At 39.5% G+C, this 27591-nt stretch overlaps 1 protein-coding gene across 2 annotated transcripts; it reads left to right on the forward strand.

Annotated features, from left to right (window-relative positions):
* The first annotated feature begins 20245 nt into the window (after positions 1–20245).
* LOC147641107 (serine/threonine/tyrosine-protein kinase HT1-like) lies at positions 20246–24431 on the forward strand. 2 transcript variants are annotated; one of them, XM_086818159.1, is made up of 4 exons: positions 20246–20354; positions 21291–22320; positions 23305–23760; positions 23871–24431. In XM_086818159.1, the coding sequence occupies exons 2-4, from the start codon at positions 21532–21534 to the stop codon at positions 24105–24107; spliced, it is 1482 nt and encodes a 493-aa protein (XP_086674285.1). In that variant the 5' UTR covers positions 20246–20354; positions 21291–21531; the 3' UTR covers positions 24108–24431. The 2 variants fall into 2 exon arrangements, with proteins under 2 accessions (XP_086674285.1, XP_086674278.1); XM_086818152.1 differs by having other exon boundaries at positions 20279–20556.
* Positions 24432–27591: the final 3160 nt, after the last annotated feature.

A 27591-nucleotide genomic window follows, 5' to 3' on the forward strand; every position in this document is an offset into this window, starting at 1 on the left:
GGGTAAATACTACCATCCAACCGTAGGTCCATATTTTTCTTTCCTTCATTTCGAAGCTCAGTAATGTGGGCTTCGCATGCTGGCCTAGACCAATGTCTCTTACAGCAGCAGGGAGCATAATCGGCTTCTACTTGGAAGTGGATATCCACCTTTTTCTTCTTTTGTTTCACAGGTTCCATTGCATTATTCTGTGCTTTAACAACACCAAAAAGCATCATGAACTCACACTTTAACCAAAAGAAACCAAAGATATTACACTTATCTCCCGTGAAGAAGATTGCTTCATTAAAACCAAAAGACAACATCACTAAATAATACCTCCTTGTCCATCAAACAAACTTGTTGGTATCCTGGATGCACCAAAATGTACAGAATACTTGTAAGCACAACCCTCACTTGAAAAAGGTAAGAAATGGGATTGTTATTCATGCACAAGCAGGTATGGCGCATGAAGAACAAATACTTTTCCATCCTTTTTCAAAACTTGCCGCCTTGAGAAGAAGAGAAAATCAAAAACCTCCCGCTCAAAACAATTCGGATTTGGAGTGGTTGTGGTTGTGGAGTCGGGAAGACAATGAGGGAGACAATGCAAGATGATGGGTTGCAGGGAGGACGAAGTTCGGTTACAGTTTGGTAAGCAAAGTTGTGGTTACATTCAAAAGTGTAATGAAGAAAGAGAGTGGTGTCTTTTTTCAATAAAATAAGACACCATAGTGGGAATAAAAAACTATACTTAAGAGGCATTGTTTTGAATTAAAAAATACCCTACATGTCAGTCAATGGAATAAAGAACTCAAAAATAACGCACGTACCCTCCAATATTATATGTGGGTTTATTGGCTTGCTTTGTCCACATCACCATCCCAAGGGATCTCTTACAAGGCCCCTTTTTGAGTCCAAATTTTCCCTAATGGCGCATAGAGAATATGCATGTAGTGTGTTATATGAGTTTCCCCCAAGCATCGATTATTTCTTCTGTGAATCTGTCAATCGAAGTCTTGAATGTAGCTATCTCTGCTTCATCAAGATACGGGCGCTCAAGAAGCCTCATCATCTCATCACAAGCTTCCCACACATGTGCACGCTTCAATCCTAGTGTCGCCTCATTGCCTCGATAGGTTGTTACATCACAAATCTGCTTCCATAATTCAAAATGTGTATGGCTTTGAGCCTCACCATAGTTTGAGAGTAGGTGTCTTGCTTTTGCACCACCCATACATATCTTATTAGGGTTATCTTGGGCACTTGATGGGTTTTTGCAATCCTTAGAGAGGGTGACAACACCTGCGTGAAGCCCCACGGATGATAAAACAACTTCAAGCTCTTGGATGCACTGTTCTCGCCATGACTCTGGCTCCATGTTCCAAGCATAATTGATGTGGAGCATCAACAATTTGTCCAGAATTCTAAGTCTTGCGTGCAAGGTACACACATGTACTCGCGACAGTGGAATTGAAAGAATAGGGTTCCAAGTAGCATCCTCCTTTGCGCGAGATGGTGCCTTGCTTTGATTGCAGCTCATAATTCCATTGAGCCAGACGTGCATACCCTTCCCTTTTTGTAATTGATTTGAGCCCTTTGCACTTGCCTGCTTACGACCTTTCACCTTGGTTGCTTGTTTGGCCTTCCCCACTGCGACACTTGGCATCCTTGGATGACAACAAAAGATGCATGGAAACAAAGTGTTAGCACCGCTTTTAGTTCCCAACATGCATTTGAGGGTCTTGAGATCACCACCAAGGTGCCACTCTATTTCAAAGTCACCAGTGCTAGGCACATGCAAGACTTCACCATTTGATTGCCTGTGTATCACTCCTTGAATACCTGTATGGGTGAAGTACCACCTCAGACTGTCATGGTCCTCGTGCGGAAGGATCCATGCCGCCTGCCACCATATGTTCTTCTCAAACTGCACTCCAAAGTAACCTTGCTTGCGTCGCTTTGTGTGCAAGTTATTCTCCGCATCACTTGTTTCATCTTCGCCGTCTAAGCTCTTTCGCTTCAATGCCTTGCTCATGAGTGTCAGACTTGTACGTTCCACGCTTTGGCCCTTTACAACCTGACATTCATCCAATTTGAGGACAAATATAGCCTTTCCATCCGTCTCCTCTAATGTCATATCATAAAACTGAATCATAGCTCGTTGAAGCGCCTCCACCTCGACGTAAACATTGTTAAACTTGTTGTAAGCAAAATCTTTTGAATTTGACATTGGCATGCTACCATCCACCCATCTGTAGAGCCGCCTAGCAAGTCGGCAATATTGTTGTTTGCTGACTTCCTTGCCATAACTATACTGTATGGTGTTAGAAGTATAGATCGTGTCATTCCTTTGCCTTGTAGATGTGCTATGATGCAAGTATACAAAGCCGTGTATCCCTTATCATTGATACTTGCTATGTCGCACACAGTGAGCATGTCAACGGGACTAACAATCTGCTCGAATTCCTTGAGAAAATACTTTTGAATCCTGTCACGCAACGCACCATTTGCTGGATTGGTTATCATATTGATTACTTTCTGCTCTGGAATAATGTGCTCAAGGATAGACTCCTCATTATTGGAACAACCTAATATTGCTTTAGCACATTCCCTGGACATCACATAGTACAGAGTCAATGACATAACTATATGAAAAAAGAATGTAATGCTAGTTTTGAAGCTGTGATTACCTTGTTCGATGCACACATCGCTTGCGAGCCCCCCCATCTTTGGAAAGAAGACTCAGAGGCTTGCGCTTTCGCTGCCTTGCATTATATCCCATGGGGAGGTGAGTGAAATGATCGACACGTCGGCGAAGGTTCCGAGTTGAGTTTCGAAGACGGAGATAGTTCTCTATATTAACTCGATCCCTGCTTTCCACACCTCCATCAAGCTTCATCTTCTTCTCTGCATCCTCCTTCTCTAGATCCTTGACTCGAGCCAGCATATGTTCCTTTGTGGCCATGAAAGTTGACGCACATTCTTCCTTTTCTGCCTTGCATAATTCTAGAAGCTTCCTGAGGTGATTTTGATTTGAGAGTTCCTGCAAGTACAAAGAATAGAGCCTCTGACAGTACCCTAAGAAACCATTATAACCGTCACCCAAGAAGCATACGACCTGCGTGATATTACGAAAAGGGGGAGGTGCAATAGTCTGTGGATCAAGGGGATAAATGCTTCCATCGGTCCAAAGATCAATGGCTTTTGCACCTTGAAGTCGTAGCACCTCTGCAGGAATACATCCCTTCGTTCGATTACTTCGCATTGTGGCATACTCCTCGTCTAAGTCCATGTGCAAGCGAAACTTTGATTGCTTGTTGTGATGTCCCGTAGAGCCATTGTACCTAGCAAATGGAGATGGAGGAGATGTAGATGGATACAGAATTGGAAATGTGGATGGTGATGGAGATGATGGAGATGATGGAGATGGAGGAGATGAAGATGGAGATGGTGATGGAGATGGAGGTGGAGATGGTGATGGAGATGGAGGTGGAGGTGGAGGAGATGCAGATGGATACAGAGATGGAAATGGAGGCCTTGAGGAGATAGATATGGAGAGCTTGCTAGTGATGGAGATGGAGAGCTTCAGCTTGCAAGGATGTGTACATCTGTACCTTCACAGGAGGGGATGGTGAGCTCTTCCATGAGAGCTGGTGGAGAGGATGATGGAGTAGGATGTCCAGATCTGCAGGCCATGGCTCCTAGAGAGAGAAAAAGAAGCCCTTACCCAAGTAAAACACCCTAAACTCGTTTGAGAGAGAGAGAGTATAGAGAGAGTGGGATCTGCAACACCTCCAAAAAGGGATAAAACAAAGTGACGAAATTTTTCAAACATTCTTTGTGAAAGGTACTTCACTACAAGACAAAAAGGCAGTTAGGTCCATATTCCTTCCCAAGGACAGAAGATCTAATGATTAGATCACCTTTTGGCTATTTTCTTTTTTGTAGAAAAGGAAAAATGCATTTTCAGGCCTAGGCCACTAGCTTGGTCAAAGCTTGATTAGCATTTTAAGCATTTCACTAAGTGTCCAAATAAAAAGGCCCAAGAAGACCCCAAACAAGTCCTAATGTTTTGGATATGTGAAAGCAAAATAAACTCTTTTCCATTGATATGGAAGGAGGGGAGGCTTGGCAAGGTGAATGAAATCTCTCAAACATCCTCCTCTAGGATAGGAGACTCTTCAATTATTGTTTCAGCTTTGAATACTGCCACATCCAAACCTGCACTCAGCTCCTTTTCAATTTCATCCTCCACCACTAGTTCAACCAATTCTTCAATTTCTCCTTTCACCAAGTCACTCAAAATCAAAACATTCTCCTGAGATGAGGTATTCTCAACCTCTACCAAAGTCTCCCTCATGTCAACTAAAAGGTACAAGAAAAAAAGATATGCAAGAGACTTCTGAGATAATATGCAAGTTGTATTATGCTCAGGGCATATCTGTTGTACTGCTGGCATCTGATATATTGAGTAAAGTTTAATGATTTAAACTTTCTCGTGACCTTCCCCCTATCTATTGAGTTTTCTCCTATCAAAGACAAATGAATATACTCAACTTCATTCACTTTGATTACTTGACCCTCACACAGAAGTTGAAAATTGGCCCACTCTTCAGAAGGGAAGTCCTTAGAGTGATAAAGAATAGCTTCTAAATCAAACTCTGTATTAAAAATTTCTCTTGCAACACTGAAGAAACCTGATTCACATCCCCCCTTGAGCATGAAATCAAGGAGATTTTCACCATCCAAGACCTCACATAGACCTATGGTGAAGAACCTTCATGCTGCTCCATGGTATAGAGAAGGACCTTGCCAAACGACACACAATGATGGGGTTTGGTTGAAGCAAAATGGTCAAACTCGTGGCGTTTGGTTGAAGCTGAATGTTTGACCAAACGGCACGAAATTACGTTGTCTGGCTATGGCAAAATGGCTCTAATTGCATTGTTTCGTGGAAGTGAGTGTTGAAAACCTTTTGGAAAATGTGGAAAACAAGAGCACATTTTATTTTATATGATACTGCCACGTGTAACAACTGTTGAGACATCGTACCCACGTGTCATGACCATTGGAGCCCATCCATGCGCGATGAATGGAAGCTTACCATTCTCATGACCGTTTGAGCCCTTCAATGTGACAACTGGGAGCTTGCCATGTGTCACAACTGTTGGAGCGTACGTGTGTCTCCTCTTTCTATAAAAGCAAAATTCTACACTTTTTCTCATTTTCGTCGTCAATTTATGTGTCGAGTGCTACTTTCTGCTCGTTGTTCATTGTGGCCCTTCTCACTCTGTGCCCTTCCTGTCGTTTCTTATCACCCTCAACCAAATGGCATGAAAAGAAGCTATTCTCTATTTTTGGAACCCTCGTTTTCCCTCCATTCGGTGCATGTTGGAAAGATCAAGTGGGAAGGAGAGCATTTGGTTCTTTTCTAAGCCTATTTATCTACTCGTTAATCATTGTGGTCCTTCTGTCTTGTCTTATCTCCCTCAACCAAACGGCGTGAGGAGGAGCTTTTCTCTATTTTCCGAACCCTCTTTTTTGCATCGTTTGGTGTATGTTGGAAAGACCAATGAGCAGGAGTGAGATCATTTAGTTCCTTGTCATGGCAAGAACTAAGCAAACCATGCAAAGAGTTGGCACAATCCCCAATGTTGCTTCCAAGGCAGCAAGTAAGCCATCTCGGAAGAAAGCAGCAAGCAATTAAGCTGCAAAATTCAAAAGAAGAAAGTCAAATCTAGGCTTCACTACCAGCTCAAATCTCTTGGGGAGATAAGAAAAGATCAGAAAGCCATAAATCTTCTCATCCCAAGGGCACCTTTCATGAGGATTGTAAGGCAAGTTTCAGACAGGATCTATAGGCAAATGAAGTCAGAGGTGTTTGAGTTTATCAGATGGCAATTTTGTGCTATTTCCTGTCTACAAGAGGCTTCTGAGGATTTTCTGGAACTTTATGAATGATAGCTATATTGCAGCTGCCCATGCCCACAGGGTGACTTTGATGAATAAAAATTCTAGTGTGGTCAGCAGGATCAGGTATAGATTTGATAAATTTTTGTAGCCCATCCCAACTTCTGATAAGAAGGCCTTTGATATCCTCAACACCCCACATGCAAGGACTACTGTTAAGGAGAAGCATGTCTAGGTTGAGGATGTCACTCATTCATATGAGATAAGAAAAGATGAAGATTTAAAGGTTACGAAAGAGCATGAGAGGCAAGAGGCTCATGAAAGCACAATGTTTTCTGAAGATGAGATTTTGAAAGAGGAAATAGAGAGGCTTAGGGCCTTGAATCACCAAGCAATGGGAAGAGTTCATTGCCAGATGATTGTCAATGTGTCAACACCTGGAGAGGAGGAATATCTCACCATCATTCCTGAAGACAAAATCATGCTTGAAGATAAAAGTCCTAAACTCATTGACTCTGTTCTCCTTTGTGGGCTCAAGTAAATTTTTTGCTCACAAAGTTATTGTTTTGGCAGATTTTAAGCTTGGTTTCCTAATTATGTTCGGTTTTAAGCTTGGTTTCCTGATTATGTTCGGTTTTAAGCTTGGTTTCTTGATTATGTTTCTTTTGTTTCAGAGCCATTATCACAAGTTTGCTAAAGGGAATGTCAAGATAATTTGTTTATATTAGATCCTCTAGTTAGTTTCAATTTTTTGAAGGTGTCTGATATTAAATTGAAGCATTTCTTTAGCAGGTTGGATGTGCTATTGTGTAATATAATTATATTGCCTTATAATGAAAGGTTTGCTCATTTTCATTTACCAAGCTTTTAATGAAGGATTTTGATTATTTTTTCCTTATTATGCTTTCTTCTTTACAGTGGTCACTGGAGTCTTATTTGGATTGACCTTCTTGGAAGACAAGCCATATTCATGAATTCTCTAAGGGGAAGTCATGGTCAAAGCAAAGTGTGAGTCATATTATCAATATTGTCATTGCATTACTGAAAATTTGCCATGTTTTGTTTAATAATCTCTTTTTTTAAAAACAAATTTCAACTCATGCAAAGCTATCATTGCATATTTGGAAAAGAAATATGAAGATCTCCAAAGTGAGAATCCTTTCACAAGTATTTAAGTTAGCATGTGAGATTATTTCCAAATATACCCCTTTTCTTTGTTTAATTATAATTATGTTATTCAAGAAATGTTTGTTTGATAGGTACCTATCCAGCCAGACTCCACATCTTGTGGATGGAGAGTTATTGCGAATTCTTGGAGATTTATTGAAATAAAATACAAAACGACTACATTGACTATAAGTTTGTAGTACCTTTGTGCTCTTCATTTTGGCTCTAATTTTAGTTTCTAATTGAATGTTTTTTGCACTTTCTAGATGCATGACTATCCTGAGTCATGGGTTTGGTGGGTCAGGGAGAAATGCATTTCTTGCATCGTTGTTGAAAGGTAAGTTAGCAAAGTAGGTGTTTGTGCACTTGGCCTTGTTTGAATTGACCAGGCCTTTAAACCAGGGAAGCTAAAGTGCAAATAGATAAGTTGTACCAGCATGACAAAGATTGGGCCCATGGACCAACAATGAAGGAAGTAAATCCTAGAGTGCCTATGTCCGGTATAGCTGGAGAATCCCTTTGATGACATGACCACCAACTAATGTACCCATGTCCAATATAGATAGATATTCCCTTTAACCAGACAAAATTATAAATTAAAGATGAGGTTACCCACCAACTAACATAGCCATCGACCTACCAAGCCTCATACCCACCCAATTGCCTAATTTGCATATGTAATGTGGTAATGTGGGAAAATATATGACATACTAACCTCCTTATACCCACATCCAACCCACTTGGAGGTGTGTAAGCTAGGCAAGATCCTAATGGGTATGTCTTTAATAGAATTGATCTTGTAACCACCTAGAGGCAAGGGATTCAAGAAAGGAGGAGGAAGTTGATTTTAGAGACACTGAGACAGTGGAATGAACTTGGTATCTTGTATATTGTATCTTGAATTAGGTTGTGAGCTAGTGTGAGAGTGAGTGAGTATTGTGAGTGTGCCAAGCTAGAAATGGAGAAATGTGGCTCACTGTAGCTACTTGGTGCAAGATTAATGCAACTTGTGATTCCCAACCCTACAACTCTTGCAGAGGGGGTAAACAACCCAGAGAGAACCTACCTTCGTGAAGTATGCTTGTGGGGTTATCATTGATTAGTCTAAGTGTTCAAGTTACATTTTTATGGTTGATGTTGTAGTAACCACAGTCTTATGAAGTCATGCGTCCAAGTCTTGTGAAGTCTATATATACTCTTGTCAACTCCACTAACCCATAATCTTTTATCTAACCCTTTGGTTAGCCAACCTTGTGACTTGCCAACCCTCCAATTCACCAACCCTTGGATCTTGCATTGTACAATGAGTTATCTATCTAGCACAACACACCACCCACAAGTGGCCATCTTGTTGAAGAGTATGCCTCAAGAGTTTGGGGCCTGTGTTTTAACATTGAAAAATTTGCCTAACTTGACCTTTGTTGAAGTGGAAATCTCATCGGTGGAGGACGATAAATGTTCTTAAAGAAGTGCTCTTTATCTTCAAATAAATCCTCATCGTCATTATCATCGAGGTAGGCAACATGTGACGTATCAAAAGAATATGCCTTTTAGTTAGGTTGGCAAGTAATTTACTAATAGATGAAGTGATATGATAGAATGATACCCCTCAAATGATAGATAACACACTTGTAATGTAACATGCAAGATCTGAGATCTAAAAGCATAAGCAAATAGCCAGCACAGAGCAATTCCCAACCCACAACAGAAGAAATCTCACACAATTTCTTCATGGAGCTTTAGCAGCTCTCAGCATTATTTGCACACAGGCTGAAGGAAAGCTTCTCACAAGAAGTGCATGATTCATCGGACATTGACAGTTCACAACAGAACAAGAGCATTTTGGCAGAAATGTTATCAGACAGCAGAAGGTTTTTGCTTGACATTAAGTGTACTATTCAAAACCTAGGAAATAAGAAGAGATGCAGAAAACAGAGAAGGCAGGTAGCGCTTCATAGCCAACTAAGAAAAAACCAAACAAACAATAGCACGGCAGCGTCTCAGTGTTCAGACGCCATTCACAGGAGGAGAGCAGCTGCTTCTCGTGAATGCGGAAAGGCTTTTCAAGCGAGATCATCAAGTGTAGGAATACTGCATCAAGCAAATTAAGTGAGATCATCAAGCAAGAGAGATCATCAGGCCTTCACAGCAGGCAGCCGAAGCAACAAATTAAAGAAAAAAAATGGTGGTCATCTCGTTCTCTACAGGGCGCACACCGTTTTGTTTTGTACAGCATTTCGTTATCTACAGTGTTTGTTCTCTACAACGCAACCCCTTATCTACAGTGTTTGTTCTCTACAACGCAACCCCCATCAAACTCAAATCACAGGCATAGCAGGCACGCGCCTAGCTGGGGGGACGACATTGTTTATAAGTAACAACACAGGCAATAGCGTTTGAAAATAACAACATAGGCGGCAGTGCTGAAAATAACTACACAGGCTGCAGTGTTGCTAACTCAAAGCACCATTGCGTGTTCATCATCGCCTTGTTTCAAGGCTCAGCGTGGGCTCAAACGTTTCAGCACACCTTAATCAGCGTGATTGTTTCAAACATTAATGTGATTATTTCAAACAGTGTGATTGTGGTTGTTGGGAAGGCTTGTAGAGCTTTCAGATCAAGCATAGAAGGAGGAAGCCTTCATGTGTGAAATAAAGGGTAGAAAGAAGTTTGCCGCCAGCAGATCTGGAGAGAAGCACTAGGGAAAATAAAATTTAACGTTGAAGAGAGCCTTAAGCTTTTTTTTTTGAAAGTTAAAACCTTTTTCCCATTTGACCTTTCACATTCACTTTTGTCCAGCCCACATTCTACTGTTTTTTTTTTATCACTTATCCTTGCCCATATTCCATACTTACCTACCTCTTTCCACATTTTTGTCCACCCATTTGTCCGTTGCTTGTAACCATTCACTATCTTCGCTTTTCCCTTGCATCTCACACACACTCCTACAGCTTTTGGGCACATTGATGCACATGTGTTTCACATTTGAGTAGGATTTTATAATCTTGGAGGTGTTCACATGTCACTTACATCGTGTTCTTATTTCAACCATTCGCATTAGGGGAAGGTTGAGGTCTATAGGGGCCCTTTAAGATGCCATGTGATTAAAAGGTTATTAAGGAAAAGGGCCAATCATGTGATGCCATGTATACAAAAATGTTGGGTGATTAAAGGTGATCAAAAGATTCTCTAGAAGATGCTTTTTTGTACTTTTCATTCCCAAAAAGTGGAGAGAAAAGTTTTTGAAATTTCGGACATCCATAACTTCTACATACGAGCTCAAAATTTGTCGGATATGTCACATGATATGGTTTTGCCCACTCAATTTTAAATTCAATTTTGGCGAGAAACTTTGAAATTCAAACTTCTAGCCATTTGAAGAATAAGAAGGTATCTAAAGTCAAAGAAACTTAACATTTTAACAAAAAGTCATTAAAATCATAATATGGCAGCTTAAAGGGCCCCTATAGACCTCAACCTTCCCCTAATGGATGTATTTGTGTTTAGATAGCGAGTGTTCATGTGTCTTGGAGCATTTTTGGGTGTTCCTTAGTGTGTTGGTTACCTGCTCGCACAGTGTTCACATGCTTTGAGCCATTAGGATACGTGTTCACACACGCATCTTAGCATTTGTTTAGTGTATTTTGGTTGCTTTTCACACCTCACCCCTAGTCATTAGGTGTTCACGCACACACTTTTGACTATTTAGTATATTTTGGGTCTTCACACGTGTATCTTGGTCCTTGTTCATGCGCACGGGTGGTCATTCTGGGCATTTTAGTCATCGCTTTGGCTTTTTCTCACGTGCGGGTGACCATTTGAGCATATGGGTTCCTTTTCCATACGCGGTGTGGGATTCTTGAGCACATTTAAGCACATTTAGGGGTGTTTTCACACTTTCAGGCTTTGGCGGGACGACATGGATATCCATTACTTCCTCTACCCTGCCTATGATCTCCATGTTACCCACCATCATCGTCGTTGACATCACTATGTCTCCATCCCAGACGCTGATCGTGCGGCATCTACTCATACCCTATCACTCTGGCTTTATGCCCGTTATCTTGATTTGCCATTTCATATGAGGCGATGCATATCATTTTCTGAGTTCATACATACATTTGGCACATCGCGGCTTCGACCTCTAGATCTTTCTTCACGACATCATACTATATTGGCCACTCAAAGCATGGAGTGACAACATGGGTGTGGGTCACCATCCTAGGGCAATAGCCAAGAAAGGCCATGAAAGCTTGGGCAAGAGAACCAAGAAGACATGAATGTTTATAAAGTGAATATGACAAAAAATATGATGTCCATGAGCCCTATGCCTCATATAGCCCAAGGCTCCCAAAAGTACACATGTAAATGTCCCTAAGCCCAAGTGCCTAGGCCCATTCCCGATGTGCATGTGCACCCAAACCTACTTCATTACAAACCATCCCCTCCTATAATGATTTCGTCCTCAAAATCGAAGGGTGGTCGTGCCCAAAGAAAAGACATATACAAGTGGCTATATACAAAAGCCAAAAATCACATCCATGACTGAATGTAGCGAAAGACCCATACATGAATCATATGACCCCCTGTGTCAAATGGAAAGGATAGAGGGTTCCCGTCTCGATGATGAGGCTATCTATGTAACCTCCTGGATTAAAAGGAAATCCGAGGTATGCAAAATCCAAGGTAATGGTCCGAAGATAATCTGGTGCAAGTGGAGAGGATAAGGAACCACTGACGATGACGAAGCTAGTCGAGTATCCTCCAGGATCAAAAGGATATGTATGGTATACACCCCGCACCATCCAAGTGGAGAGGATAAGGAACCACTGTCGAGTGACGAAGCTAGTCGAGTATCCTCCAGGCTCCAGGATCAAAAGGATATGTATAGTATACACCCCGCACCATCGAAGCTGGAATGGTAGTAGCTCCTGAAAGATCGACTCCAAAGAGATAGTAGCCCCAGAGTCAAAAGGAAAACTCATAAGCCCATCCTCACGACCACACTGTGAATCTGGCATGAAAGGTATCCGCCGAAGAAGCTTGAAACTCCTGGCCAGAATGTCAAGTGGTCCTAGAACAAAAGAATTATTGTGTAGGCCAAGATTTGTATATGTCATAGATGCATATGAATGTCGAGCCACATATCCAAAAACTATGCTCCTCAAATGGCAAAGAATGCATCTAAAGAAAAATTTCCTGACTCCAAAGAAAACAGGATCGTGTTGACATCCGTAGGAGCCAAATGAACATAGCTCAAGGTAGGCCTCATGTAGAGTCAAATGTGAACTCATGCCACCATCACATGTAGCACCACTCGAAAAGTCGAAGGCATGATCCACCATATCAATATATGTATGAGTATGATCCAACCAATGCATAATATCTCCATGTGCGAGACACTCTATATGTGTGTGTCCCGCTAAAGTAAAAGCTAGATCATTATCACTAAGCACTGACAAAGTGTCTACACAAGAGATATAAGTGGTATTAGTCATCTCACTAATCAATGTAATCTCCAAGGTCACTAAGGTCATCCCCAAAGGTATAGACAAACTCTATCACTGGTGTCCCTATATGACCTATAACATTGGATCTAAGAAAATACCTAGATCAAATGTAAAGCTCTCAAGGTCAATGTCATAGGATATGCTAAAAATATGATCGAAATGCATACTCCTACGATGTCTCACCTCTACGAACTCATCACTACTCTCATGCACTATCCCTGATTGCTCAATCACAACAACTCGATCCACCTGAATGCTGCCAAGAATGCTATGAAAACTAGGAGTAGTGGTCATATCCAAAATCTCTCCACATGTAACAAATCTAGAGGAGTAGCCCAATACATCTAATACTAGAACCTCGGGTCTATGCTCCTCATGGTCAATGACATGTGAAGTGTCAATCCCATGTGTAACTAGGGATGTATGACTAGCCGAATGATCATGTGTGAGCCAGTGTGCCCCATACACCACAAACCCATACACCACAAGGTTCTCCTAACTTGCATACAAGGTTCTTTGAATGTGAGATCAAGAAAATCTTGAGGATCTTGATGCCAAAATTACAAAATCTTGGTAAAATGGTGCAAGACAGCTATTAGATATATGCTTGATCCTCATTGGATCCCATTTGAGAAACATAGTTTTTGGATATGTGGCTCGACATTTAGATGCATCTATGACATATTCCAGTCTAGGCCTACATGATGATTCTTTTGTGCCAAGACCACTTGACATTCTGGCCAGGAGTTTCGAGCTTCTTTTGGCGGCGGCGGATACCTTTCATGCCAGATTCACAGTGTGGTCGTGAGGATGGGCTTATGATTTTTCCTTTCGACCCTGGAGTCGAGCTGTCCTTTTGATCCAAGAGCTACTACCATTCTACCTCAATGGTTTGGGGTGTATACCATACATATCCTTTTGATCCTGGAGGATACTCGACTAGCTTCGTTATCAATAGTGGTTCCTTACCCTCTCCACTTGCACTAGATTAACTTGGAACCATGGCCTTGGATTTTTCATGCCTCGGATTTCCTTTTGATCTAGGAGGTTGCATATTTAGCCTCATCATCGACGAGAGCCCTCTATCCTTTCCATTTGACCCAACGGGTTATATGATTCATGTATGTGTCTTCCGCTACATTCAATCATTGATGTGATTTTTGGCTTTTGTATATAGCCACTTGTATATGTCTTTTCTTTGGGCATGACCACCCTTCGATTTCGAGGATAAAATCATTGTAGGAGGGGATGGTTTGTAATGAACTAGGTTTGGGTGTACATGCACATGGGGTATGGGGCCTAGACACTTGGGCTTAGGGACATTTACATGTGTACTTTTGGGGGCCTTGGGCTATATGAGGCATATGGCTCATGGAAATCATACCCTTTTTTATCATATTCACTTTATAGACATTCATGTCTTCTTGGTGCTCTTGCCCAAGCTTTCATGGCCTTTTTTGGCTATTGCCCTAGGATGGTGACCCACACCCATCTTGTCACTCCATGCTTTGAGTGGCCAACCCTAGTCTCTGCAAAGTGCACAAAAGTGAATGAGCCTAAAATCAAGGGGAGGTGGACCTAGAATCAAGGGAGATGATTAAAGCATATTTAGGTAGGATTAAAATAAGTCTTGGGCTAATGAGATGATGTACCTCGGCTGCCTATTTAAAGCCCCCCATCTAATGGAAATTGTGTGTGTTGAATCAACATTCTAGCATTGTCATTATCTTGTCATTAGTGCTAATTATTTTTTTCTCTACTTAGATTATGCCAAAATGTTAAGCCTAATCTATTACTATACACCCTAATTACTCCCAACTTGATAATTTCAAGTAAAGGAACTAATTAGCTCCCTTTCTTATTACTTAACATGGAAAAGCTAGGTGATACCCTTCATTATGATACATTAATTTGTAAATCATAATGTATTAATTTGTAATACATTATGATTTTTCCATGACAGGTGATACCCTTCATGAAATAGTTTCAACAAAGTTCCTTTGAATTAGTGGTTCATGAAATTGGACTTAATATAGTGGATCAAATTATGAAATTCTCTATGATTCATGCTTAATAAAGGAGTAAATAATGTATATAAAGTCTTTTATACATAGGAAAAAGTTGTGAATGTTTGAATACCTTGTTTTACATAATTTTATGTATCTAAGCTCCTTGTAATATGGCCTAAGGAAATGAACACTACTTAGAGCTATTTTTCTTTGTTACTTTTTGCCAAAAAATTGGTTTAATGTTTTGAAATGCGTTCATCTTACAAGATTGGCACATGTGTTTTCCACATTTACACAACACACTAAAATTTAATACCATGAAACAAGGTTACAATTGGGATAAAAAGCTTTGTAATTCCTAGTAATAAGAAAAAGATTTTATTAGTACAACCACTAGATTAGTGTAAAAGGGGGAATAAGAAGACTGCAACAAGAAGGCTTGTTTTTATCAATCCCATCTCTAACTAGCTAGCTCAATCTTGCACTATGTGCACATTTTGAACACGCTTTTGTAGATCGCTTTTAGCGCCATCGATAATAATTTCCTTTGTTTTTGTTGTCAATTCACATTGATTTTAGTCCTTTTATACATCATGATGATTAATAAAGATATTTTTTGAGTTATTAAATGATTTAAATGTTAACATCGAGGATATTGCAATGTTTTAACTTATAATATGGTCCCTTTTTACTTCACACAAGAAGCTTATAATGTTTTCTTCAAAAAAAGGTATACTTGCTTTCTACCATGTTTCATTGTAGATGGTCTCAATAAGCTATTTATTCCTTCTCACATATTTTTATTTAAATGGTGATATTTCATATATACATTATATTATTATCGTGCTCTCTAATTATATGCATATATTATGATTTTCTTTCCCTTACTGTGCTCTTTAATTATATGCATCTATTATGATGTTATGTTGCTAAAGAAGCTTCTTTCCCTTGCCTTTAAAAAAAGGAAAATTATGTGTCAAGAAAGGTGCTTTTCAATGACATTATATGCATCTATTATGAAGTTATGTTGCTAAAGAAGCATCTTTCCCTTGCCTTTTAAAAAGAAAAATTGTGTGTCAAGCAAGGTGTTTGTTAATGACATTATTAGCCTACCTTAAAAAGCTAGACATTGTAACGTTTTTTGGTTCCTAGGTGTATATTTAAATGGTCAAACAATTAAAACCTTAATTATATTGATGCTAGTCCTTTTATCTGACTTACATCTACCATGAGAGTTAGATGGCCTAAGCCTTTTGTAATTAAACTGAAAAGTAATGCTAGAAGAAAATTGGAAAAGCTAACATCTATCCTAGGAATTAGATGGCCCAAGCCTTTTGTTATTAAATTGTAACTGAAAAGTAAGTTTAGAAGAAAATTTTAAAATCAAGTAAATTTCCAAACTAATATTTTTGTCTACGTTACCTCAACCATGGAACTTGAAGGGTCAATTAGTTTTCTAACTCAAGTTTAAAAGTAACGCTAAAAGAAAAGTAAAAAATATTAGGTTGACTCTCTCTCTCTCTCTCTCTCTCTCTCTCTCTCTCTCTCTCTCTCTCTCTCTCTCTCTCTCTCTCTCTCTCTCTAAAATTAAGGCAGGCCACTTGTGATCCCATCTCTTGTTTAATGTGTCTTGAGATTTTATATCCAAGTGAAAATGTTTTCTCTTTCAAATTTACTATTTTAAAAAAATCTACTAAAGCTAGAATGTATGTATTAAATAATGTTTTTTTCTCTTTTGTCGGGTGTGTTACAATTGCATTTATTCTATTTCGCAAGGCTTTTAAAAGTCAACTTCATTAAAGATCATGCTAGTGTTCCCATAACTTGTCCTTTGGGATTGTATTTAGACTTTTAAAAAAGTATGGTATCTTCTTGTGAAAAAATAACTTTTTGCTATAATACTATAAGGCTAGTAGAAGACCCTCACAGTCAACATGTGTAGGTATCCCCTTTTGGATTCTTTTTATTTTCAATTCAAACACTTTTTTTAAAGAGATTGTTGTGTAGATTTTTTAAAAAATTTTAAGAAAAGGCAAACATTGTAAAGTTTTATGGGTGGAGGAAATTGAAAAGTACAATGAGGAAAATAAATGTAAAGAGATAACATGTTCTTGATGGGACATTGCAACTACATACACTATAGATACATCAAATGAAGAACATTTCAAGGGATAAACACAGTTTTGTTGTCATATCACATATAATTTTTAAGAGTACCTTGAATAAGCAAACATGCATGAGGCTGCTTGATTATTTCTTCTCAAACTAGTATGCAAAGGAGAAAGGGACATGCACATGGGAAAACACAAGTTTCATAACAATAGTGATGGAGACATAAGGAATGCCTCAATGGACTAGAGAAGTGGATGAGTGGGTGTAATAATGTATAAAGGAGCGAATTGGTGGAGAAGGGGAGAGAAAAGTTGGGGACTTGGAGTCTTATGAGTTTAGACCTAGTGTTCCTTAAGCTAGGACCATCATTTACCTATGTAAAAAAATGGACAAGGGTTAAAAAGATGGAAGGGTGACATACTTCAAAATGTTTGCTTTATATTAGCATGCTATTAGGCACAACATGGTCAAGGGTTCTCAGTATGTGTGTGGTTGTGTTTAATTTTGATGAATCTAGAGAAGTTAAAGATTCTTTGCTTTGGCTTCCAAGTGATACTTCCTTGAACCATGTGGCCCACCCTCCCTTGAACCTCCCCTTAGAGAATCTAGGCTCTCTAGTGGTCAATGATGTGCAAGCAAATCTGATATAAGACTATATTAGGGTTGCACTATGAGAAAGAAGACTAGTAAGAAACTTGACAAATATAGTGTGAGGTAAGAAATCAAACATCACACCCTTTTTACGAATTGTACACACAAGAAGCTTGAAAATGATGCAAGGTAAGAAGCACTAAGGTTCACATTACTATTTCAAATCTATATAGAGAGATTTGCATTGTCTCAAAAGGGGGCCCCAAAAAAGTTGAAGCGATGAGATGAAATAAGGTATAAAAGTGCTTATCAAAGGATAATCACCTCTCTTATAAATATGAAATGAGATGATAGATTGAACTCCCAATAATTCTATTATCTTGTTATAAGTACTCTCTCTCTCTCTCTCTCTCTAGATATATATATATATATATATGCAATATACTCATATTTTATGATTTTAAGGATTGCCTTATGTTTTTTTGATGTTTTCAAGTTGCTACCTATGCACACAAATTTGTTTGCCACATAAATTGCACATTTTACAATTTTGGCAAATGCAATGTAGGCCTTATCATCGCACCGAGTGCACATCACTATGGTCCTCATCATAAGTGAGGAGTTTTCATGCTTGATGTTAGACCTTGTGTCATGCTCTTCTTTAGCATGGGCTTAGAAGCCACATGGTATTATGCATGACATCCACCTCCATTGAAATCCACATGAGCCCATCCAAGTGATTATCACACCCCACACCCCCCTACCACCATGCACGAGGACTTGTTAGCTACACCCTCCCCTTCTTGCCTTCTCTCTCTCTCTCTCTCTCTCTCTCTCTCTCTCTCTCTCTCAGAGTAAAACAAAGGTAGGCCACTGGTGATCCCATCTCTTGTTTAATGTGTGTTGAGATATCCAAGTGAAAATGTTTTCTCCAATCTTTTAGGTTTACTGTTTTTTTTGAAAGTCTACTAAACCTTGAATGGTATGTATTAAATTATGTTTTTTTCTTTTATTGGTGTGTTACAATTGCATTTATTCTATTTGGCAGGGCTTTCAAAAAGTCAACCTCATGAAATATCATGCTAGTGTCCCCATAACCTGTCCTTTGAGATTGTATTTTAGACTTTAAAAAAGTATGGTATCTTCCTGTGAAAAAGTAACTTTTTGCTATGATACTATAAGGCTAGTAGAAGACCTTCACAATCAACATGTGTAGGTATCCCCTTTTGGCTTTCTTTTTCTTTTCAATTCAAACACATTTTTAAAGAGATTGTTATTTAGATTTTCTTTTTTAAATGAAAGGAAAAGTGAACATTGGGAAGTTTTCTGGGTGGAGGAAATTGAAAAGTATGATGAGAAAAATCAATGTAAAGAGATCACATGTTCTTGATGGGACTTGACAACTACATACCCTATAGATACATCAAATGAAGAACATTTCAAGGGATAAACATAGTTTTACTGTCATATCACATATAATTTTTTAAGAATACCTTGAATAAGCATACATGCATGAGGCTACTCGATTATTACTTCTCAAATTAGTATGCAAAGGAGAAAGGGACATGCATATGGGAAAACACAAGGTTCATAACAATAATGATGTTGACACAAGGAATGCCTCAATGGACTAGGAGTGGGTGTAATAATGTACAAAGGAGGGAATTAGTGGGGACTTGGAGTCTTATGAGATGAGTTTAGGCCTAGTGTTCCTTTAAGCTAGAACCATCATTTACCTTTGTACAAAAATGGACAAGGGTTAAAAAGATTGAAGGGTGGGTAGAGGCTCCCTCATGCTATACTTCAAAATGTTTGCTTTATGTGGGGAGACCTAGCATATTATTAGGCACAACATGGTCAAGGGTTCTTAGTAGGTGTGTGATTGTGTTTACTTTTGATAAATTTGGAGAAGTTAAAGATTCTTTGCTTTGGCTTCCAAGTGATACTTCCTTGAACCATGTGGCCTGCCCTCCCTTGAACCTCCCCTTTAGAAAATCTAGACTCTCTAGTGGTCAATGATGTGCAAGCAAGGTCTTTACATTCTCTTGGGATTTGTAATATTGGCAAGTACAAGACTATACTAGGGTTGCACTATCACTTTTTGCGAAAGAAGACTAGAGTAAGAAGTATGAGGTAAGAAATCAAACGTCACACCCTAATAATGAATTGTACACATGAGAACCCTAATAATGAATTGTACACATGAGAAGCCTGACAATGATGCGAGGTTCGGAAGCATTGAGGCTCACCTCACTATTTCAAATCTATATAGAGATCACCTCTCTTATAAATATGAAATGAGATGATATATTGAAGTTGCAACCATTCTATTATCTTGTTATAAGTACAATCTCTCTCTCTCTCTCTCTCTCTCTCTCTCTCTCTCTCTCTCTCTCTCTCTCTCTCTATATATATATATATATATATATATATATATATACTTATATTTTGTGATTTTAAGGATCGTCTTCTATTTTTTTGATGTTTTCAAGTTGCTTAGCTATTACTTGAAAGTGGTTTGTAAAGCCAACCAACAATGTCTTGCCAAAGGGAATGGAGATCTGATGTTATCAAAGCACATCATTCCACACAAGATTGCATCCTCTAATGAAGTTGAGCATGTTTACACACACACACACATACATAACATACATGTTCCTTCACAGATAACATGTAGGAGCAGAGTGTTTAAGCTACCCAAGGGGTGCAATTAAAAAAGGAGCCTCTCGAAAAATAACGTGTTTGTGAGTGAGTACTTGCCTGAGTGGCTCAGCTCATCACGACACCAAGAGGTCGTGTAGCTTCTAGGTAGGTTACAATGTATACACGCACACGCACACACGTAACTAAGGCACTTTTACGCTTTTTTTTAGTAACCCTCAATAAATAATATATATAGATAGAGTGGACTGCAAGATAATAGATAATTATAGATAATTTTATATAGAGAGAAAGTGACGGCACGATGAATATTCGGTGCCTGGCTAAGTATGGCCTGCTCTCATGCAACGACGACATCGCCTGGTGGTGACGAGGAACGTGACGAGGGTTCTGGAGCTCGCTGGCTATGGCGGTTGGCTCTCTCCTTCCTCTCTCTCTCTCTCTCTCTCTCTTTTGTTTTAGATACTAGCTGTCGATCCCTCCTCATTGCGAAGCTCCACCATGGCCGTAGCTTCTTGTTACATGTGTTTCCCGCAGAGTGACGCCCGCTCCGCCCTTACTGGGACCTGCCTCTCCTGCAGCACAAAATCCAAACCCCAGATCTCTGGATTCAGGTAGTTAACTGCACACTTTCCTCTTTGAATTCCTGTTCAACTTATGTTTTGCATTGAGAAATGCACCCTGGAAAACACAAGCTCGGTTTCTTCAGAAAAAACCCTGCTCGAACCACTGGCCTTGTCTATTAACAGACATGCAGATAAGCTATAGCATTAGGATAAGCTCCTTTCCAAAAACCTGGCATTAGTAGCAGCCTTTCTTTGCTAGAAATCCTGGCTTAAGAAAACGTTCTGAAATTCTGTTCAAAACCCTAGTTTTCTTTGTTCAAAACCTTAGCGTTAGTAGGATTTCTGTTTTAAAATATGTGACATTTTACAATTCTGTATGTTGAAAACTCAGCGTGATCAGGTTGTCTGTGCTCAAACCCCTATCATAAGCACATTACCTGTCCTCAAAACCCTAGCTTAAGCAGGTTCTCTGTGCTCAAAACCCTATCATATACAGATATTTCGTGCTCGAAATTGTCCGTGTTCAAAACTCTAGCATGACCATCTGATAAAAATTACTAAAATATATCTGCTGTTTTTCAGAACACTACCTCTCCGTAGACGCATCTGAATGCATGATTTCTGGTCACCTCTGTGTTCAAAACCCTAGCATAAGCATATTTTTTGTGCTCAAAACCCTGGCATCAGTAAAGTGCAACCCTAGCATAAGTAGATTGTTTGTGTTCGAAACCCTAGCATGATCACCTGATCAAAATTACTAAAATAAATTTGCTCGTTTTCAGGACTTCACCTCTGCATCTGAATGCATGAATTTCTTCTGGTCGCCTTTGCAAAACGCCTGAGCCTGGTGAAAGAGCATGAAATTTTCCAATCTTTTATCGAGAAGACTGCTAGTGCGGGCTTTCCATTCCGCACCTCTTCGTCTTCCCTGCACTTGGGGCGAAAGACTCCAAGGTCCAATTTGCTGTTTCAGAAACTGGAATTCGCATTGAAAGCAAGCAAAGCCAAAGCAGGCAAGGTGCCATGCCTCCTTCAATGGAGAATCGGGGGAGAGAGAGCAGTGGCGGTAGTAGTGGTGAATTGACTTGGCTTTGCCGCACACACTTCTCAAGGTCCATCTGCTATCGGCTCAACAGCAGCGTTCTGTATAACCTGTCTTTGCCCCTTTTGAAAGATTCCAACCGCGAGGGTTTTGTAAAGCTACAAGAACACCCCAAAAGCCAGTCCGCCTCGCAGGAATTGATCTCAAATGGAGACCTCAGAAGCTCAAATCTTTCAGGGCAAAGCAGTAAAGCCATGTGTGGCTCCATCTTCGCAGAAAATTCACAGCCTCTCTACACTTCCAACTCTGCAGAAACCTCGCCAGAGAAAACCAGGCACAGAGAAAGCTGCCATCACCACCGCTCCTTCTCTCTCCCATCCAAGGTCAGCAAGCATGGTCATGATGATGAAGAGGATTACTACTCCAGCGAAGAGTATTCAGGAGATGGGGGTAAGGTTGATGATGATGGTGGCCGGTCAGATGTGGCAAGGGCCACCTCATGGTCCGAATACTTTGTGACATCGGGCAATGAATTTGCAGTCGAGGAAGCAGAAGAGTGGATGGTAGACTTGTCTGAGCTGTTTTTGGGGCATAAGTTTGCTTCTGGAGCTCACAGTCACCTTTACCTTGGCAAATACAAGGACTCTGCGGTGGCTGTCAAAATCCTGAGAAAGCCTGATGCTAATGAAGAAATCTCAAGAAGGCTGGATCGGCAGTTCAGATGCGAAGTTAACGTCCTCTCTCGAGTCCATCATCGGAACATTGTAAAGGTACTCTTAAATATTATAACTGGACTTTGTTTTGTTTTCTTGCAGTTTATTACACTTGTTTAAGTGTTGTTTTCTTAAAATCTCCTCCTCTAATGTGTATGTCAATTTTTTTCATAGTGATTATTTTGGTAGCAACTATGGATTTATTAAAAGCTGCACCATTGATTCTTGAGAGCATACTATGAGGCCCTTTCAAAACACTGCAGCAGCAGTATCCCTTGCCAAATATATAAACTGATTTAGTGCCCAGGGAAGAACTTTTATGCCACATTGTAATGACCTTTAATATCTCATACAATGACCTTTTATATCTCATACATTCATCTTTGCCAAGCATAAAAAATGAGCGCAATCATTAAGACTCGGCAAGGCAGAGATTTCGATGCAGCTGTGCAATGAGATAGACAGGTCAGTAAATTGCTTGATGAAATTTAGTTTTACATGGTGGCTATCGGCATGGCTACAATCCACAGGATGGGAGTTTTACAAACATCAGGGGGAGCTCATGCAAGTCACACTTCCAGCTGCGTAAATGTGCATTGTTATGTGTGCCCAGCTAGATCAGCAGGAATCTGGTTATTAAGTCTTCTTACCCTGCCAAATCCATGTCTTTGGGGGGATATTTGCTTTGAATCGTAGAGCTCATTTTCCATCTGCATTCAGCTATGAGTGTCATCTGCTTAGAGAGCTTCATAATTCATGAAATTTGTACAATGGAGTGAGTGATCAGCTGCACTTACGAAAGTGAGGAAGAGAGCTTCAGTGATGAGAAAATGGTTTGTCCAAAAGCGTCACTTAAAGCAGTGGACATTTTGGCATGGAAGAAATTGTCATGTAGTATCGGTTAAAAAGTCATGTTGTATCAGTTGAAAGTCTGTCAGAAGTTGATTTTCGGACTCAAGCTGGTGGTCTAATCATTCAATCTTGTTAATGTTATTGCAAATGCTGTAGTGTATGATATTGACGGCATAGTTCTGTCTGCAGTTTGTTGGAGCATGCAAAAAACCACCAGTATGTTGTATCATTACAGAGTATCTTGCCCTTGGTTCTGTGAGAAGTTATCTGCACAATCAGCAACCATTCCCACTGTCATTGAAGTTAGTAATTGATATGGCCCTTGACATTGCACAGGGCATGGAATATCTTCATTCTCAAGGTGTGATGCATCGGGACCTCAAGTCAGAAAATCTGGTCTTAGCAGATGATTTGTGTGTCAAAATTACAGACTTTGGTGCTGCCTGCTTTGAGTCAGAAGCTTCTGTCGTCACTGATGATGTTGGGACATACCGATGGATGGCACCTGAGTTGATCAGCAGTAAGCACTTTTCTAGAAAAGCAGATGTATATAGTTTTGGGATTGTATTATGGGAACTTCTGACTGGGCATGTTCCTTTTGAGGATTTATCACCTGTCCAGGCTGCCTTTGCTGTTGTACACAAGGTATGCATTTCGGAATATTTGCAAAAGATAAAGAAGGTTCTCATAATGGTTTTTAAATTGTGTGCTGGTTCGGTGGTTAATGTAATTTTCAAAATATTTTATCTGTGCAGCATGCACGACCTTCCATTCCAGTCAACTGCCCAAGTGGCCTGGCCTATTTGATGCATCAGTGCTGGTCTACTGATCCAGACAAGAGACCAGAATTTTCAAAAGTGGTGGAAGTGCTAGAAGAAATGCAGGAATCAATTCGTTTGGAACGAAACATGAGCATATTGCAAAGGCGTCACAAGCATACAAATGCATTGTTCCGCTGCTTTGGGTGCTGTACATCAAAATTTCCTTTGTGACGGTGTTTGCACCGTTTTTTTTGGTTGCAAGGTAGATCACATGCTGATTCTTGTAGTTGGAGATGGCTGCTATAACATAACGAGAAGTTTCTTATAGAACTTACCTGTAATATACCATGAGTGTGTGTGTGTGACAGAAGACACTATGCTAATTGACTTTTTGATAGCAAGAGTGCTAACTTTGAACTTTCACATAGAAGTCATAAAGTGTACTGCTTGGGTAGCTGTTATTCCAATTTGTACGAAGAACGTGTAAATAGAGCCTGCTCAAATGATATTGAAATTATAGTCTCTAATGCAGGAGGCCAAAAGCTTGAATTTTAAGTCTTGACATGTCCAACTTAAAAGCGTGTTCTTAAGCAACAGCAAGGAATAAGGGCACTGGCAGTTTTCCTTGAGCCCAGTGTGACGTGTGTACTATATAATAGCATCTTATTATGTGTGCTAAATGGTGTGGTGGCCATCTCTGGCACAAGATATTTGCACAATTATGTTAAGCACCTGCCTCTTTTATCTTCATGTTATTTGGCACAAGATATTTGCACAATTATGTTAAGCACCTGCCTCTTTAAAGCACCTGCCTCTTTATCTTCATATGATTTGGTTATGTAGTAGTTTAAGAGATTCCTTTTGTATATGTTGGGTGAGTTTTAAAGATAGCTAGTGTTCGGGAACAATTTTTGGGTGAGTTTTAAAGATAGCTAGTGTTCGGGAACAATTTTTGGGTGAACCTGACATGAAGCATTCTCACCATTGGTTTCATCCAATTACTACTATTTTTTGAAAAGCTGGAGGCGCCATTCCTTCTCCTCTCAGGACGAGGTGGATTTATTAGAAGTTGAGCAAGCTCCAGGATAAAACGAACCCATCTTTTTTCGAAGCCTGAGTTAGCACATACTTTATGGGAGGTGAAAAAGCAAGCAAAGGTCTCGTTTTGTGCTGTAGTTGAACAAAGGGAGATCTACTTCTTTTATATCATTGAAAAAGTTGAGGATTAGTGATATATTTAAGTTTGCTTTAAAAAAAAGGTTGAATTGTTGATTTTATAAAATTTTGGATGATTCTCATCTTATGACAATGTCCTACTACTATAATGGTTGAAGGTTATGGTGATACACAGACTCTGGTCTCTCTGTAGTAAGGTTTTGTTTCATACAACAATCTCTGTCACAATAAATAATTGAGCAAGAATATTACCAGTACAAACAAAATAGAGCATGGGTCAATGGCAAGTTTCAAGATTGATGTAACTTTATAAAGGCGCGACACTCTTCCCTTGTAGGTTGAATGCTGGTTTCACTTGGTGCAATGGCAAAGGCATCATCTTTTATAAAGGCGCGACACTCTTCCCTTGTAGGTTGAATGCTGGTTTCACTTGGTGCAATGGCAAAGGCATCATCTTTTGTGTTAAAAACGGAGAATTACATGTTTAATCTACTCATCTTTCTTTGAATATTGCACTCTTCTTACTTCGACACAAACTATAGGGATTTGGAATTCACACGTCCTTAGCTTTCAATCATCATCATCATCTTCTTCTAAGGTCCCAAACTTGTGGTGGTTGCCTCTATAGTACATCAAAAAGATAAAGGGAATACAGATGTGGATTGAGTAGTTGTTGGCTAAAGCAATACTTGTCGTTGGCATAGTAGTTTGAAGGGAGGTACTTTAGATGATGTGAAGTTTCTATGGAGGGTATGATGGATATCTTGAGGTGTTGTCAGGTAGAGAATATGTGCGCAATGGATGATAAGGTGGTCGCAAAATGCAAATAAGGAAAATATTGAATCTTTAGTAAGGCTTCCTAAGGGTGGATTCTCACACGAGCCTTGAAAAAAAGAGTGATTTCTCTTAAATTTAAAAGATAGTTCCCATAGACTCGATAATTAAGAGTGTAATTTCTCTTAAATTTGAAAGATAGTTCCCATAGACTCGATAATTAAGAGTGTAATTTCTCTTAAATTTGAAAGATAGTTCCCATGGACTTGAAGAGAATTAAAATTATTGATGGAGCCAAAGTGGCATTATCCACAGTGTAAAGTCATAAGAGACAAGAACCATGTTCACATGCAATAACCTCGTCATCACATATGAAAGCGAGGTATGTTCACATGGAAAAACAGTGGCTTGAAGATAATGCGATTAAAGAAGATGGCTAAGACTAAATTAGAAGTGTGGACTAGACCATCATGAAATACATGCAAGATAAGGGGTTCACGTGGTTCACAAGATAAGGGGTTCACATGGATTAAAATAAGTTTGAATGTAGGCCAAATGGGTTAAAATCAACACTTGATGTGCAAGAATGTAACATTGAGTGCATGCCTTGTGTGGATTTGGATCTAAATTAATCCCGAGGTGGATCAATGGATTGCCGAGCTTCTAGAAAGGTACCATGGTGGTATGGCACATGTGTGGTGGTAGATTGTTTGTAGCCTTGTTAGAGCAAGGGTCATTGGGAAACTCACCACAAAACCGAACCTACCGTTCAAGCCTCATATTGGTGAGAGCTCGCACCTTAAGTGATCTTCCCACGCTCGTTGTCACACCAAGTCGATTCATTATGTCGTTAGGTGTTGCTCTAAAGCTTGTGCAAAAGGCTGCTTGCAATCTTTAGACCCGCAAGAAGATAGATATGGAGAAGGAGAGGAGAGAAGAGAAGAGAAGAGAGATGACATACAATCTAATGGATGCCATCTCTTTGCCAACCCTAAGCATAAACATATCCACACATACTAGCATAGAGTTGCAAGGGAGAGATACTAGAGAGAACATAGTCGATCTTTACAAAGAAAAAGAAATCGACTTATATACTTCATAAACCATTTCCCACTAGGCCCACCCTAGGAGCAAAGTGACTATTGCTAGTTCTAACTATTTTACATAGGCTTATGGTCTATATCCCTCGAGAAGAGAAGGACTGTAGATATAAGTGGGCAAGTAAATAAGTTAGTATGATACGGGGTTCACAAATTATTGGTGGAGAGATTGCTTATGAATTGATCTACTTATGGGTGGGTAACAATTACTAATGAGATTGCTTATGAATTGATCTACTTATGGGTGGGTAAAAATTACTAGTGAGAGATTTCTTATGAATTGATCTACTTGTGGCTGGGCAACAATTAAGAAAATTAACATGCTTTATGCCTCTCTCATGTTGTTTTGAGAAGACTCTTTTTTTTCCCCTCTTTGTGTTTGTTATGATTTTGTATTTTTTAAAGGCAAATGACGTTAATTTTTGGATTAATTAACCATCAATTATCATGTTGGTGTTATGAGATTTTAACTTTTGGATTATTCAATCATTGATGCTCTTGTTAGTATTGAAAGGGTAAATAAGCATAATGTTAGTAAATGTGGTGTTAGAAGCGCTACTAAAAAGAAAAAACATTTACTAAAGCAAGTGGCAAGGGGGATTCTAGAGAAACAATAACGTAACAAATCATAACAATGATGTAACAAATTAGAACAAGAATTGGAT

The sequence above is a fragment of the Cibotium barometz genome, chromosome 2 (genome assembly GCF_041138505.1).
Source record: "Cibotium barometz isolate CiBa-2024 chromosome 2, ASM4113850v1, whole genome shotgun sequence".
Taxonomy (NCBI): domain Eukaryota; kingdom Viridiplantae; phylum Streptophyta; class Polypodiopsida; order Cyatheales; family Cibotiaceae; genus Cibotium; species Cibotium barometz.